Source organism: Carex rostrata, chromosome 3 (assembly GCF_964058835.1).
Source record: "Carex rostrata chromosome 3, lpCarRost1.2, whole genome shotgun sequence".
NCBI lineage: Eukaryota > Viridiplantae > Streptophyta > Magnoliopsida > Poales > Cyperaceae > Carex > Carex rostrata.
In genome coordinates this window covers 4,326,118-4,341,335 of record NC_135920.1, presented here as the reverse complement: position 1 = coordinate 4,341,335, position 15,218 = coordinate 4,326,118, and the positions used below count along the sequence as shown (strand labels likewise).

At 33.2% G+C, this 15,218-nt stretch overlaps 1 protein-coding gene across 2 annotated transcripts; it reads right to left on the bottom strand.

Moving 5' to 3' along the window:
• Positions 1–1,244: 1,244 nt before the first annotated feature.
• LOC144551008 (argininosuccinate synthase, chloroplastic-like) lies at positions 1,245–6,780 on the bottom strand. 2 transcript variants are annotated; one of them, XM_078298782.1, is made up of 10 exons: positions 6,654–6,780; positions 5,867–5,925; positions 5,719–5,782; positions 5,336–5,435; positions 5,071–5,119; positions 4,461–4,643; positions 3,452–3,526; positions 3,134–3,319; positions 2,778–2,866; positions 1,245–1,991 (listed from the first exon to the last, which is right to left on the bottom strand). In XM_078298782.1, the coding sequence occupies exons 1-10, from the start codon at positions 6,712–6,714 to the stop codon at positions 1,439–1,441; spliced, it is 1,419 nt and encodes a 472-aa protein (XP_078154908.1). In that variant the 5' UTR covers positions 6,715–6,780; the 3' UTR covers positions 1,245–1,438. The 2 variants fall into 2 exon arrangements, with proteins under 2 accessions (XP_078154908.1, XP_078154909.1); XM_078298783.1 differs by having other exon boundaries at positions 5,867–5,919; positions 6,654–6,740.
• Positions 6,781–15,218: the final 8,438 nt, after the last annotated feature.

Genomic DNA, 15,218 nt, shown 5'->3' with positions numbered 1-15,218 from the left:
ATTTTAATTTAATACCTCAACATTTAATGTCTAGAAAAAAAAAAGACACAAGATGTAACTAATAGTTGTCATTCACTGTTCCTTTAGAAACTGATTTTTTTTTAAATCCAACATTAAATATAAATTAACAAATTTATGTTCCTATTAATTATTCGGCCAGCCAAAGTTTGACCGGTCTGAATTAATTTTTTATTTAAAGAAAACAACAATGAAAATTGGCAAATGTCAATTGTTTGCTGCTGGACCACCATCTATATGAAAAAATGTCTTTAATTTTACCTTTACATACTAATGACATTCCCTGTCGGGTCATAATTCCATTAGAGAAAGAGGTGGATACAATCGAGAGAGATTCAATGGTGGCAGATTCAACGGAAGATATAACCCATATTCTTGGGTTAGAGCTCCTAAATAGTATGTAGAATGTTTGTTTTGGGTAGTTTTATGGTGTTGCATCACATGTTTAGTTTCCCTTTATTTTGGATACTTGTTAGGTGTAATGTGTTTTTGGTACATGTGGTTGCTTTGACTGTGATGAGGCTATTTTGTTGTACTGTTTTTAGTTTGACTGCTGGCTTGTCCCAGCTATTGTATCTGTTCTAGTTTCAGTTTTTTGGAATTGGCACAGTAAGACAATTTGATTTCTAATAAATCGGTGGAAATTACTCACTTTCTCAAAAAAAAAATGATAGCGTATTAATATTAGAAACGACTAGAAGCTTTGAATTTTTCGCAGTACTAGTATCAAATATAAGAAATTCTACATATAAACCATATGTATAATTAGGTTACATCACTTCTAGTCCTTCTTAAGTTCTTAATTGTTAGAGCTGTGACTTCTACAACAAACTAATAAAATCCGTGAATAATTCGTGCATTAATTTATTTTCAGGGTATTTCTAAATTAATAGCCCAATTAAAGGGATTCTTGAATTTTTTTTCAATTTTTTTTTTCAAATTATCTGTGATTTATCTGTGAATTTATGAATTTGCTAATTACTTCTAAATTATTCGCAAATTATTTATTATTATTTTTCTTCCTTAAAACTTCAGAATTTTAAAATACATGCATGCATTTAAAAAAAAATTATTTATAAATTTTTAATTTGTTACTATATATTCTCTCCAATTGACTTGCTGCTGCACTAATCAAAATTCAAAAGTAAATACACTATTGTGTTCACAGAAGAACCCAAGTCAAATAAAACAAATTATAGCTTCACAGAAGAACCCAAATCAAAATCTGCCCAACACAAGCTTTTTTTTTTTTTTTTTCGAATGAATTTTTCCTTATTCTAGCATTAACAAGCTCAACAGTCCAACATAAGCATAATAGGCGGGTCCCACACAACCATCAATAAAACTTAGTAACATATCATCAATGGTAAATTTCAAAATCAGCCCAAAAATTATGCTAATTGAGCTCCTCAGATTCAGATTAAGATTCCTTCTCTTGCATGGCACGAACCCGAGTTGGCAATCCATACAACCTAATGAATCCTTCAGCATCTGCTTGATTGTAAATCTCACCATTCTCAAATGATGAAATGTCCGCCCTGTACATGCTATTGGGACTGGTACGCGAGGTAACCGTGGCTGAGCCCTTGTACAACTTGATCTGTACCGACCCGGTGGTTTTCTCAGTGATCTTGTCCATAAAAGCATCCATTGCCTCACGTAGTGGGTCAAACCATCGACCCGCATAAACCAAGTCAGCATACTGCAATGCCAGCGAGTCTTTTAGTTTCATGCTATCACGGTCAAGAATTAGAGATTCAAGTTCACGCACAGCATACCACATAATGGTACCACCAGGTGTTTCATAGACCCCGCGGGACTTCATACCAACCAGCCGGTTTTCAACCATATCAATGCGGCCAATACCGTGTTTGCCACCGATTGTGTTTAGTTCATTAAGGAGGGTGGCAGGGGAAAGCTCCTTGCCATTTATAGAAACTGGGACGCCTTTGACAATACCAATATCCAAGTACCTACAAATTCAATTTATAGAATTAGCTCAACAAATTATACAATAATGGGAGAGGAAATAAATAAACTGTCTAATGTTTGGAATTCAATGACGAAAAAAGAAACAGAAAAGAGACGTCAGTAGAAACAAGTATATCAAAAGGCAGTTTTATTGCACTGGGAATTGCTTAAAATACACAGCTATGTGCAACTATTTTTATACAGGAGGGCTCAAATGCCCCATTGCTTCATGCTCCAATTGTGCCCCAATATCTTTATCTTAAATTTCAAAGTTCAAATAGACGATCCGAACCTCTCAACATGATATCCACGTTAAAATATGATTGTATACCAAATTTTACATTTTTTGAAAAAAATTTTACTATTTTTTTAAGATAGGTACAAAATCACAGTTTTTCAGGAAATTGTAGACATCTTAAAAAATAGTAAAAAAATTCCAAAAATTTAAAATTTGGTCTCCAATCATATTTTAATGAGGATATCATGTTGAGCAGTTTGGATCATATGTTTGAACTTTGAAGTTGAAGATAAAGATGTTGGGGTACGTTAATGAGGATATCATGTTGAGCGGTTCGGATCATCTGTTTGAACTTTGAAGTTAGAAGATAAAGATGTTGGGGTACATTAATGAGGATATCATGTTGAGCAGTTTGAATCATCTGTTTGAACTTTGAAGTTGAATATAAAGATGTTGGGTACGATTAGGACAGGAAGCAATGGGGCATTTGAGCCCTCCTCTTTTATATATGTAGTTTTAAATAAGAAAAGGGATATAAAAATGTCCATACTCGGGTTGATTAGGAGCATCAACTGGATTGACACTCATCATGTACATTCCCTCCTCAGGCTCATTCGCTGGGTCCTCCAAGATATCCCCCTATATATAAAGAACACAAGAGAGAATTAAACTACAAACATAGTCTTGAAATATAATAGATAAATGGACAATTTCACATATAACCCTGCAAAATGAGAATTAAGAGAAGAGGAGGCCCAGTTTGGGTAAATCAAGAAATTAAGACATTGAAACAGAAATGATGCTTATCATGTTTTAGCAGCCATACAGTATGCTGATACTTTATGCACAGATATAAATAACATTAATAAAATAATAAAGTGTAAATAAAAACAGATGGATGGTAACCTCATGGCTAAGATGCCAGAGGTTGCGGTCACGGCTATAAATGGATTTCTTTGTGACCGGTACAGGAATATCATACTTCTTTGCATACTCAATGGCATCCTCTCGGCCAGTAATATCCCACTCACGCCATGGTGCCACCACCTTCAGGTCGGGGTTCAATGCAAAGAAAGTGAGCTCAAACCGCACCTAAAAAAATAGCGATAACACTAATTAATGGCAGCAATAGTAAAAACAATAAATTTAACAGGAGAAAAATATTAGTAAAAAGAATCGGGTGAGGTATAATGAATGAACCAATGTATAAGAACCAAACAAGACCTGATCGTTGCCTTTGCCAGTGCACCCATGAGCCACCGCATCAGCACCAACTTCTCTTGCTACATCAACCATCGCCTATTATAAGAAATAAAGAAACTTATTACTTAATCTGCTAATTTAAAACTCTTTTCTTTTAGCCATGTGTTACCAGTATCGTTGAAATAGAAAGTATCAAGTTATAAGATACGCAGTTTCTAAAAAACTCGAGGACATACAACACTAGAAAAATCCAAAACGAAAATGCCCAAGAAAAATATGAAAAAACAAAAAGGAAATAACCTATCAAAAGAACAACAGTATATAAACCGTTAAATAACACCTTGTATCCTACATAATCTGATCAACTCTCAATTTTACATCATCACAAGTTCACAACCATTTAACTCAATTTCACAGCCCTAAGCATCAAATTTGCCCAAATTAATTATCAAAGCTATTTCCAATCCAATTAGCCATTACAAATCAACCAATTCAAGAAAAAATGGGATGAGGGAAGGGATATCGGAGTCAGGTTCACACTATTTTATTGATATTCTACAATGAGTCAAGACCCTTGTTTGACTCAACGGGTCGGAAGTCAACCCAAACCCACTCAAGTACAAGAAAAAGTTTAAATACAATCAATATTGTACAATAGTCAACAAAAATTAAGTAGGAGAGTTGGCTTCTCTCCTGACCAATGTGATTTTGATTCCCACTGTTGATCTCTGACTTCTGAATGATTTTCTCCACATTTCCAAAGTCCATACAGCCCAACAACTCCAGTCAATCTAAACTATTATGTAATATAAAAATAATAATGATAAACAGGTCGGGTCGGGTCGGGTTACACAGGTCATGACCCAACCCGACCTTGTATTGAGTAAGAGGTATGGCTGGAACCCAAGCCGTTAACCAATCAGATTAGAATGGGACACGATTGCGCCCCCCCCCCCCCCCCACAACACACAAACAATGAATACCAGTTGGAAATATGAAAGGTTATAACAGGGAAAAAAAAAAAAAAGACCTTGGCAATGACAGGACGAGCCATGGAAGTACCAAGCAAATACTTTCTTTCATAAATGGCACCGGCACGAAGACACGGGAAAATGAAATCCTTCACAAATTCTTCCTTCAAATCCTTCACTACCAGTTGGCTTGCACCACTTGCTTTTGCCTTCTTCTCCAATCCGTCCAGCTCCATATCTCCCTACATAGCACCACCGCAACAACCAACTGAAAAATTATGTACAATACAGGAAGTACATGGATATCAAGTATAATTTCTTGATACTTAATCCACAAGGGAAATGAAAACAAGTACATATTTACCTAAAACACCACAATAAAATCCGCCTTTCCCAAAAAAAGGAGCATGGTGACAACAACTAATTAACAGAGATACAAATTAAGTTGATATACTAAAGGCAAACTTAAAAATTTCACAATTGGAGTGCTGCGAAAGAGCCAAATTCATTGAGAGCAAAGGAAGAGGGCATAATTGAAAGCTCACCCAAACATTTTAACCAATATCCAATTAAATTTTTCAAAATGAAAAAATTATCGTATAGAATATTCTCAGATATGTGTAAAATTTAAAATCGATCTGTAGAACTTATAGATAATGGATAGCTTACTTGTCCCACATCAGCTGTGAAGCACACAACCTCACATCCATAATTTTCCCTAAAAATTAGGCAAGATAAAGAGAAAACATGTTGCAATATGATGTCTGTCAAAAAACAGTAGTGTACAGGGAATTTTCACACAAATGGTACTGATTGTAAGAAACTCTTCAAACTTTTTTTTGTTTAAAGAAGAGAAACTATACATAGTACAAACATATATTCAGCAAAAATTGTTGATCCTTAATTATTTGTATTTATAACAATAATTGTATACCTAATCCATCTGACTATAACTGAAGTGTCTAGGCCACCGCTATATGCTAACACAACCTTATTCACTGTCTGCTTCTCACTAGGTACTGCTTTAGGTACAGCTGCACATAAGAAGAAAATTGAACTTAACAGAAAGCAAATACAAAGATTCTAAACACATGTTACAATATATATATATTGAGCCGAAAATCTTTCTATCAGTTGTTTGATATTAATTAGTTATTGTGGAGCAACTATTGACCAGATTAACATTTCTAAATTCTAGTCGACAGCTAACATATCTAAAGACTTGGGGCAAAACATGGTCATTGCTCTACAATTCTATATTTCATTCAAATACAATGAAAATTACAACAGAATGATTAGCATTTGATAAAAAAATACCAATTCTAGGTGAGCTTTGGCCCGTGCATATTCTTCCAGAAAACAGTCTTGACCTTGCTCCAGCCTGATTTCACACAAATAAATGAACAATTATTTAAAAAGTGAAAAAAAAATCTGAATAATGATGCATTATGTACTTGATCTGAACCTGAAGGATATGAGGCTTCTTCAGACAGCCCACGCTCTCTTGATGCATTCGATCTGAACCTTCATAAAGAGGAAGATTTATGACAGTTAACATAATTTCTACTGGAAAAGGAACTTTCTGAAATAATGATCTCATCCAATTTTATAAAAAAAGCATTAATTGTCATTTCAAGCTTAGCTCTTTTAGTAAAAGAATCAAGTAGGCTTCCGGCACTTTAATGTGAATTACAATATTGTAACATTTAACGCAGAGAGAATGTTATATTGCCATTAAACCACTGCAAAATCTCCAATTTGCTGCTTTATCATCAAAGCTTTTGATTTCTATGATGAAAGATCATCTTTACTTGTTTATGCTAGTTCCAAACATCAAATTAGCATTACAATCAAGGTCTTTGGTGAGGTTTACGAGTATTAACTTAAAATATTAACCACATCTATCAGTAAAAAGAGTATAAATTTGAACACAAAATTCAATTTTGCGAGTATTACATGAAAAAAAGGAGGTGATTTGACAACTGCAAACAGACAAAATATCAACCATGTGTCCATGTCCAAACTACAGTCTCCACAATTATATCAAAAACTTGACGAACAAAAAAAATTTAACAAAAAACAGGAAAAAACCTCAATGATCTAATCAAATTGAAATGAAAAGGAGATAGAGAGAGAGTGTGCGCAATCGGACCCTTGACGGACAAGAATTGGAACCACTACCATTGAACTGTACCTAATATTGTGCGCAATTAGAAACTTGAAAAATGTGAGAGGGAGGGAGAGCTTGGTACCTCGTACAGGGGATGAAGAGGCAGAAACCATGGTACGGGGAACCATGGAAAACAGCGCCATTAATTTTGGAGGTTCGGAGGGTTAGAGGTTTAGGTTTAGGGTTTTAAGTGGAGTCGGGTTCTGAGAGCGAAAAAGAATTGAATTTTGATTATTAAACCTGAACTGTAGATGCAATCCCACGGTGGAGATCTGTTAACTAAAAATTGCGTTAATGCATATTTTGGTGGAGACAGGCTTGGCCCAGCCGCCTAGCTGTATCTAAATAATTATATAGCCGGATATATATAGATATGTAATGTAAGCCCAAATCACACCAAAAAAGTTCAAACTCTCGAACGGTTGAACGATTCCTCTTCATTTGAAGAACGCAAGTACGTTTGATGCGGGTTTAAAGTTAAGGAAAATTATTTTTATGCCACTTTAAAACATAAAATTTAAGAATTTGTCATCTCAAAATTTTAAATTAACTTATTGTCACTCCAAAATTATTATATTTAACAAATTGTCACAAACATATAATTCAGATATTTAATTAAAATTTACTAAAAAATAATATATAATAAAATGTATTTTGATATTTTTAAAATTACCCTTCAATTGAACCCTTGAATCCAACTGATCTCTCCAGTCTCCTCTTAAATCATTCTCCGTCTAGCCATCTTCTCCTGTCTGGCTGTCTCCTCGCCACCCTTCTTTCCCGCCAACTGGTCTCTCCTCGCCTCCCTTAAATCCTTCTCCTCGCCAATATTAAATCCTTCTCCTCGCCAACTGGTCTCTAACCAATAACACCTTATACCATGCCATGACACCATGCCCTGCAATATTCCTCATTTGAAGATGGCACAAGAGAGTTGCAATATTCCTCTTCAAGCTTTTTGGTTACTTGTACGGAATCAGCAGTCGACTCCAGTGCTTTTGTATTAGATACCACCCCAGTTGAACCTGATTCTGAACCAAAAGTTGATCTTGCCTCACTGGAGTTTGAGCTTCTTTAAGTTGGGACTCTGGGACTCGATGGCCTCAAGTTTAGCCTGTAAATTGCAAAATTACATATATATCATCCTGAAATTATATATTGTATCATTTATGAAAACAAGGGTCTTTTGCAAAGAAGCAACCAATGTTTATCAGTTGTTGTAAAACACGTTCATCAGTTCATGGATTGCTGTATTACAAAGGAAATCTAAAATTACATCAAACCTTAACTGGGTTCTAGCCTTACCCCTAATTCAGTAACACCAAACATAATTCAGGGAAAGGCCAATAAAAATGAATTTTACCTTTAAGAATTCTCCAAAATCTTTCCTAAAAAAAAAATCTCCAAAATTAAATTGATTCCTTCTTTATTATTATGATTGCCTTCCTATAAAAGGTTAACTGTTGGTAAAAGTTATCTTTAAAAAGGAAATTAACAATTGAAACAGATACCAGTTTTTCTAAAAGATAAAGAACAAAACCAACAATGGAAAATAAGATAAGGAGTTCCCTTCGAAATATCCTTTTAATTTAAATTTGTTCTGTAAATAAAAAAAAATCATGAATACTGCAAGGAGAGCTATAGATAGCGGATGCATTTTCATATTACCAAATGATCACATTTTAAATCACAACTAAAGATGACATGTAAGAGTAAAAACAAAAAATAGAAGCCATTTTCTTTTACCTGCAGCGATTGAATGGTCAAATCACGATCCCTAATTTGTGTTTTCTGTTCTTGTTCTATGTTCAGAAGTTGAGAAACTTGATTCTTTAGCTGGAGGTTCTGCTCTTTTTCGACCCTCTCTTTCTCAGCAAGCATTTTGTTTTCTAACTAAAAAACCAAAGAGATAAAATAGAACTCAGTAAAGTAGTCCCGTAAAATTATAAATGACATAAAGATGGGGTTGAGACTTGAAACGTTCAGCTTACAGCCCTGTACCAGTTTCTGGTACGGATGAGCAGCTACCTGGACAGTTTCTGTCAATGAAGCATAGTGTCGACTGCTGAGACTTCAGGACCTATTTAAGGGTTTTGTTTGGGTCTAGGGGTCAAGTAGGATTGTTCTAGATACATTGCAACTGTTTCTGTTAGTAATATATTGGTGTTTACAGCCTTTTTTACAAAATAAATAAATAAATGACATAATGAACAAGGGATCATGAAGAAATTACACCACCTCAAATCATCCCCTTCTCCTTCAATTACACCACCTCAATCTACAGTAATTCCAAAACCCCATGAAGAAATCCTGATTTCTAAACCTGATACCAGTATTCCTGACCCGGCAACCATGTCTAAACCTGGTAAAGAAACCAACTGTTCTGGTACCAAATTAAGCTGTAGCAGATGCCTCATGTGCAATAGAAAGGTCGGTATCCCTGGTTTTAGGTGCCAGTGTGGTGAGTTATTTTTTGCAAAGCACCGGTACAGTGATATGCATGATTGCTCTTTTTATTATAAATCTGCTGGAAGGGAGGAGATTGCAAGGGCTAATCCCCTAATCAGGGCTTCCAAGATAATAAAGATTTGAAGGGGCTAAAATGAGGAGAATTTCATGATGTGGATCGGATGGGAATACGGATTTCACGCTTGTTTTTTAGAAAACCCAGTTTGTAGCTCATGCTTTGATTAGCAGTGTTGTATCTTTTGGATCCATGCACTTTGATATTTAGTTATGGATGAATTATTTGGTGTTCAATTTAGGCAAGTCAACTGTAATATTGGCAGTTCATACTTCCATTTCTCGCACTTCATAGTAGTATTGATATTTGTACTATAATTTGAGAACAAAAGAGATAACATCTAGAGATGCTATGGTACGAACATGCTTGTGTTATTTATTCATTTTTTTACCAGTATTATCAGATTACTGTATGATTATTAGTCTGGAATTTAAAACTGCAATATATTATAAAAGAAATTTGGAAGGGTTTCTCTTTATGTCAGGGCAGGGTATGGTGTTATGGCATGGTATAAGGTGTTATTGGTTAGAGACCAGTTGGCGAGGAGACAGGAGAAGATGGCTAGACGAAGAATGATTTAAGATGAGACCGGAGAGATCAGTTGGATTCAAGGAGTTCAATTGAAGGACAATTTTGGAAATATCAAAATACGTTTTATTATACACTATTTTTCAGTAAATTTTAATTAAATATCTGAATTATATGTATAATTGTGGCAATTTGCTAAAATATAATAATTTTGGAGTGGCAATTAGCTAATTTAAGATTTTGGGATGACAAATTCCTAAATTTTATGTTTTGGAGTGGCATACAAATAATTTTCCCTTAAAGAGGCATGGAGGCATAAGATAATTTTTAAGATAGGTACAAAATTATTGTATCTCGAATGTTTTAAAATAGTGACTTTTTGTCTTATCTAAAAGATGGTATTTTTTTTTTTAAATTATAAAATTTCATCATCAGATATATTTTAATATGAATATCGAAAATACAAAATATAAGGTGTGATGAGCTATTAAAGACATGAGATATTATAACTCTCTTCATATATTTAATCATCTAAAAAATATTTTAACTTATGTCGATCTAAAGTTAACTTGCGCAATTTTAGGCCGGTCTATTCTGCGTCTCACGGTCTAAGTGAAGACTAAATTCTTTATTCAACGATTTGGTTCTGAATCAAACATAAACCATGACAATAAACTGATTCAGAAAGTGCCTCCATCAAAAGATTCAAAACATATGGATCGGCGGAAAGATATGGAGAGATTTTTGTGGCAGAAAAAATAAACGGGCCAGAAAGTGCCTCCATCAAAACAGAAATTCAGTGGAGAAATTATGTTTTCTTCCACCAAAATTGGACAAGCTGACATGGATTTAGCAAAGGTGATGTTTTCAAAATCCAACAAGCTACATGCTTGTTTCTTTGAAATCTATTTATTTATTTTTATTTAAATAATTAGGTGACTTGATCAGTTAACCTCCAACTAAAACAAAAATCTGCCTTTGGGCCTTGAGCTTTTGACTCTTTAAACTAGACCCTTGATCAGTTATCTTTTTGGTTGTTTAGTCTCCTCAACCATTGCATTTAATTCGCAGAATCAAGCCCCTCCCTCATTTGAATATTTAACATTGTTGATTGGGACAATGACATGCTTTTCATGTGGCACCAGCGTGTTAATCGAGAACTGATGTCAGTTCAGTAATGATTGGCGTGCCATTATCATCTCTCAATTCTCAGTTCCTCATATCATGTTTTCAGGATTCGTATCGTACTGCAGAGGATTACCTTTATTTTACGGTTTAAGATTAAATCTCAATCGGTTTGGAATTTGGACCGGTGCACGAGGCAATATTATTGAGCTTTGAGATTCGTGCCAAGTAGAATGGTCCAGATCTAGTAATTGTAAAAGATTCCCTTATCAGGTAATGGAGAGGATGTGAATTCGTGTTTTCAGGGCGAAGGGTAGTGAGAAAAAAAAAAGTTAATATTAGGGTGTTCGTTCACTGAACTTCTTTGTGAACTCAACTTTAAAATTTATCGGATTAGTTTTAAACGATGAATTCAAACCGTTTAAATCATTTTACCTTACGAGTGATGCATCTACATCGGAAATTTTAAACTTTCGAATTAATTTTGTATAGAGTCAAGTGGTTAAAATTAGAAGGTTTATAAATTAATTTTAATGCATTTATTTTTTGAACGCCTTTTGACCACTTGACTCTATGAAAATAAATTTCAAATTTTCGCATATAGACGTCACTCATAAAATAAAAAGATTTTAAGGGTTTGAGTTTGTCGTTTGAAGTCAGTCCAAAAAATTTTAGAGTTGAGTACACAAAAACTTATTGAAGTTAGGAACACCTTAGTTCTACTAAAAAAAGAGACCTAAATCTTCTTATAAATTGAAAATTATAATTTCATCTATTAAATTTTTTATAATTTTATATGCATTAATATTTCAGTTTTTCTTATAAAATGAAATTACACTGTGTTAAATTGTGAGTCCTCCAATTTAAAATTTCTAGCTTGTCTGCAAATTTTAATGTTAACTTTCCATGATAAATGGTAAAAGGTCAATATTCTTTTTCCAAAAAAATAATAACTAAAAGATAGTTAAGCTCAGAAAAGTTATAATAATATATGGGATTAGAAAGATATGTGGTTTAATTTACAAGACTAAAATAATATAGATTCGAACAATTTGTTTATTTATTTAATTATTTATTTGTAGGAAAACTCGAGAAATCATGTATTGTTTAAAACAATTTGTTTTCAGTGGACAAAAGAATATGGAATATAATTATATTTTTGAAGGTCAGTGGGTCACCTTGAAAACAATTCTGGACCACTGAAACCGAATTATTATAAGATATTGTAATAACTAATAAATGTTGTAAGTGAATCCATCCTCCAATAAAATAGATATCGCAACTATCAATTCATTAAGACAAATTATGATAGCATAATTATTTTACAAACCTGATTGTAAAGCACACTAAATAAGAAAAAAAAAAGTATTTTGCAAACTAACAGCTGGTCCCCTTCTACTAATCACACACATGTAAATTCACCACTTAGCAACTACATGTAACTATTCTATGACTATATATATATATATGAATTTTAGCAAATTGATCTAAGGCTCTCTTGTGCTTCTTGTGCTTCAGAAGAGCTTCACCGCTTGAACCTACACAAGATAATTGCCAATATTATATTTTGCAAAGTTAAAAGAGTTATAGATGTCATTAAAATCTCATAAATTAAGTTCCAGACTAGGAAAGAATTAATTAAGGATGAGACGACTATTGTTCAATGCTTCCAGCACAACTTTTCTTTATTCAAGTGGACAATTTTTTCTTCTGATTACTAAAATTTGTTTGTTCACTTGTATGAATATGGCATCTGAAGGGTTTCCGAATAGGCTATAGTGCAACAATTCTATTCAGTTCATCAGTTTGTTCAATATTCGAAAACCAGAATTCATGTGTAAACTAAATTCCGTGATTAATATAGAATTTACCACTAGACGCGTAGCAGAAATCTTTATCTAGTTGTTCTAGCAATTGTCATTTTCCGCTCTTTCTCCAATATATGCATCAGCGATAGCAGTTACGTCTCTATTGGTATCCACATGAACATGCTGACAAACTACTGTAATTCGGTATGCTAGTATCGAACTGACAGCCCTCTTCTTTTCTCTCTTTGTCTCTCTCGTTTTCTGAAATGAAGTGAACATAATTGCTAGTGAAAATTGAACAGATCAATGCACCAGTTCAGATATACCTATTCAATCACACCACTTCAGAGAGACTTATCCAGATATTAGAGCAGATCACTAGGCCCAGATTATATCCAGCCCAATATATTATTATATTAATTCAGCCCAAATCATTTGGCCCGTAGAACATTTCTTACAACATCAACATAAGAAAAATTCCAACTCCAACATTTCTTACAAGACCAAAGCAATAATGGAATAAGTCAAAAGGTACAAAAAAAATATATCAAAGATAGCAGCAACTTATTAGTTTCAACTTATCACACTCATTTCGTGATACATTGGATGGCCTCTAAGCTCCAATTTGGTACATTGTTAAAATTTACAAATCAGTTCAGCAAATTTTATACAATTGCCGAAGTAAACAATAAAGTTGGTACTCAATTTCGTGAACCAGTATTTACTCTGCTTTTGACATCTGGAGTTTAGTTTGCTTGGTATAAAGAGCAAGAACCATTTCTGTTTTAATTAGTACAACGTAATGATTTTCGTTACTACTAGATTAAAAATAGATTGAGTAAGAGATATAGTTTCTTGCATCCGAGGGAAGAGAGTAGAGGGCGGACTTAAACGGGAGGCAAGAGAAGGGCAAAACTATTTTATTTTTTTATTTTTTTATTATTAATCAATGTTATTAATTGATTTAATTGAGTAATGGGTATAATTATAATATAGATCTATTTAGATGGGGAAATAACCAATTTTGAATTTTTTATGGGAAAATATTTAATTAAAGAAATTATGATGGATATATATCTAAAATTTCTCAAAAATAATGTATTGAATGCAATGCACAAAATTTGCTATTAATCAATGTACTTTGATTTTGATATCATACCACACGCTGGAAATCCGGCCACAATTATGTATAAAGAGGAGAGTTCCAATACTTCATGTTTTTTATATCTCATGTTTCATTGTTTACATTTTTGTTTTCAAAATTAAAATTATCAATCCAAACGCTTAACATGTTATTCATACTAAAATATGCGTAGAGATGAAATTTTATAATTTTTGAAAACTTATTACTCATTTTAAAAAAAGGTACAAAATAACTATTTTTGAACAGTCCAGAAACAATAATTTTGTACCTAACTGTCCAAAATTAATGATTTTGTACCTATCTTAAAATATAGTAAACAAATTCAAAAAATTATAAAATTTTATCCCCAAACATATTTTAGTATGAATATCATGTTGAAGTTGAATGGTTCGGATCAACAATTTTAATTTTAAAACAAAGATATAAAATATGAAGCATGAACTATGTCCGCTTGTTTATCAATTGCGTGATATGTTGCAACTTTTAAAATGGGAACTGCATTTTTAAAATGTCAATAAGTTTTTCAATATGGTTTCTAAGTTGTACATGATGGAGATTAAAGAGCTCTTTGTAATTTCCTAGTCGTTCATTAGCTGCACCTTGCTCTCGCACGTGATATCTCACGCTCTTATAAGTAGCAATAAATTGATATGTATTGGCATAACTAACATTAACCAAAAAAATATTTGCCTCATGTTACTGTGAATTTGGTGTCGAGTGCACTCTTTAATACAGTTGCAGCTGAAGCTAATCCTTCCCATTCGACCATTACATAAGTAAATCGATAGTCGAAATTACAAACGAGCATAACATTTTGTGACAATATCTGTTTTCTATTACGATATGAAGCTTGATCTTCGTAAGAGGTCACAAGTTTGAAAATGTTTGTTTTCTATTCTCCGTGTGATAATGTTTGTGTCACAGGTTCGAAATACAAAATATATATATATATATTTATAAATATTAAATAGTCCCCATCCTCAATAGTTGTCTGCCTTTAAATTTTTAGAGGAACTTTTAATAACTAAGAAATTCTTTGTCACAAAAATTCTAATAATTATTCTTTTGTAAATAATATATGTCACTATCGATATTTTGTTGACCTTGAAATTAAGTTTGAAATTATTTCACATTTATCTCAAAAAAGCGAACATTTTATGTCATACTATTGCATAGATATTTCAAGTTGAACGAATCAATCCAAATCTAGACGAATTAATAAAACTCAAGCTATCGAATAACAACACAATTAAACAAGGGAACTAAAACTACGAAGAAAACTAAATACAAATCAAATCATATGCAAGCCCCGAAGTACGAATTAAGCTTACATCTCTTAATCTGACTCCAATTTAGGGCATTGATGAATATACATTTAATCGAAGGTGGCATCAGCAATCAGAGGTGTGGACTACTGGACCGTGTCCGTGTGGGGCCTCTTTCACGGTTTCACCTCCTTTACTATGTCATGAAGTTTGAATCCGATTTTTTTATTAATACCCTAAAAAAATAGAAAAT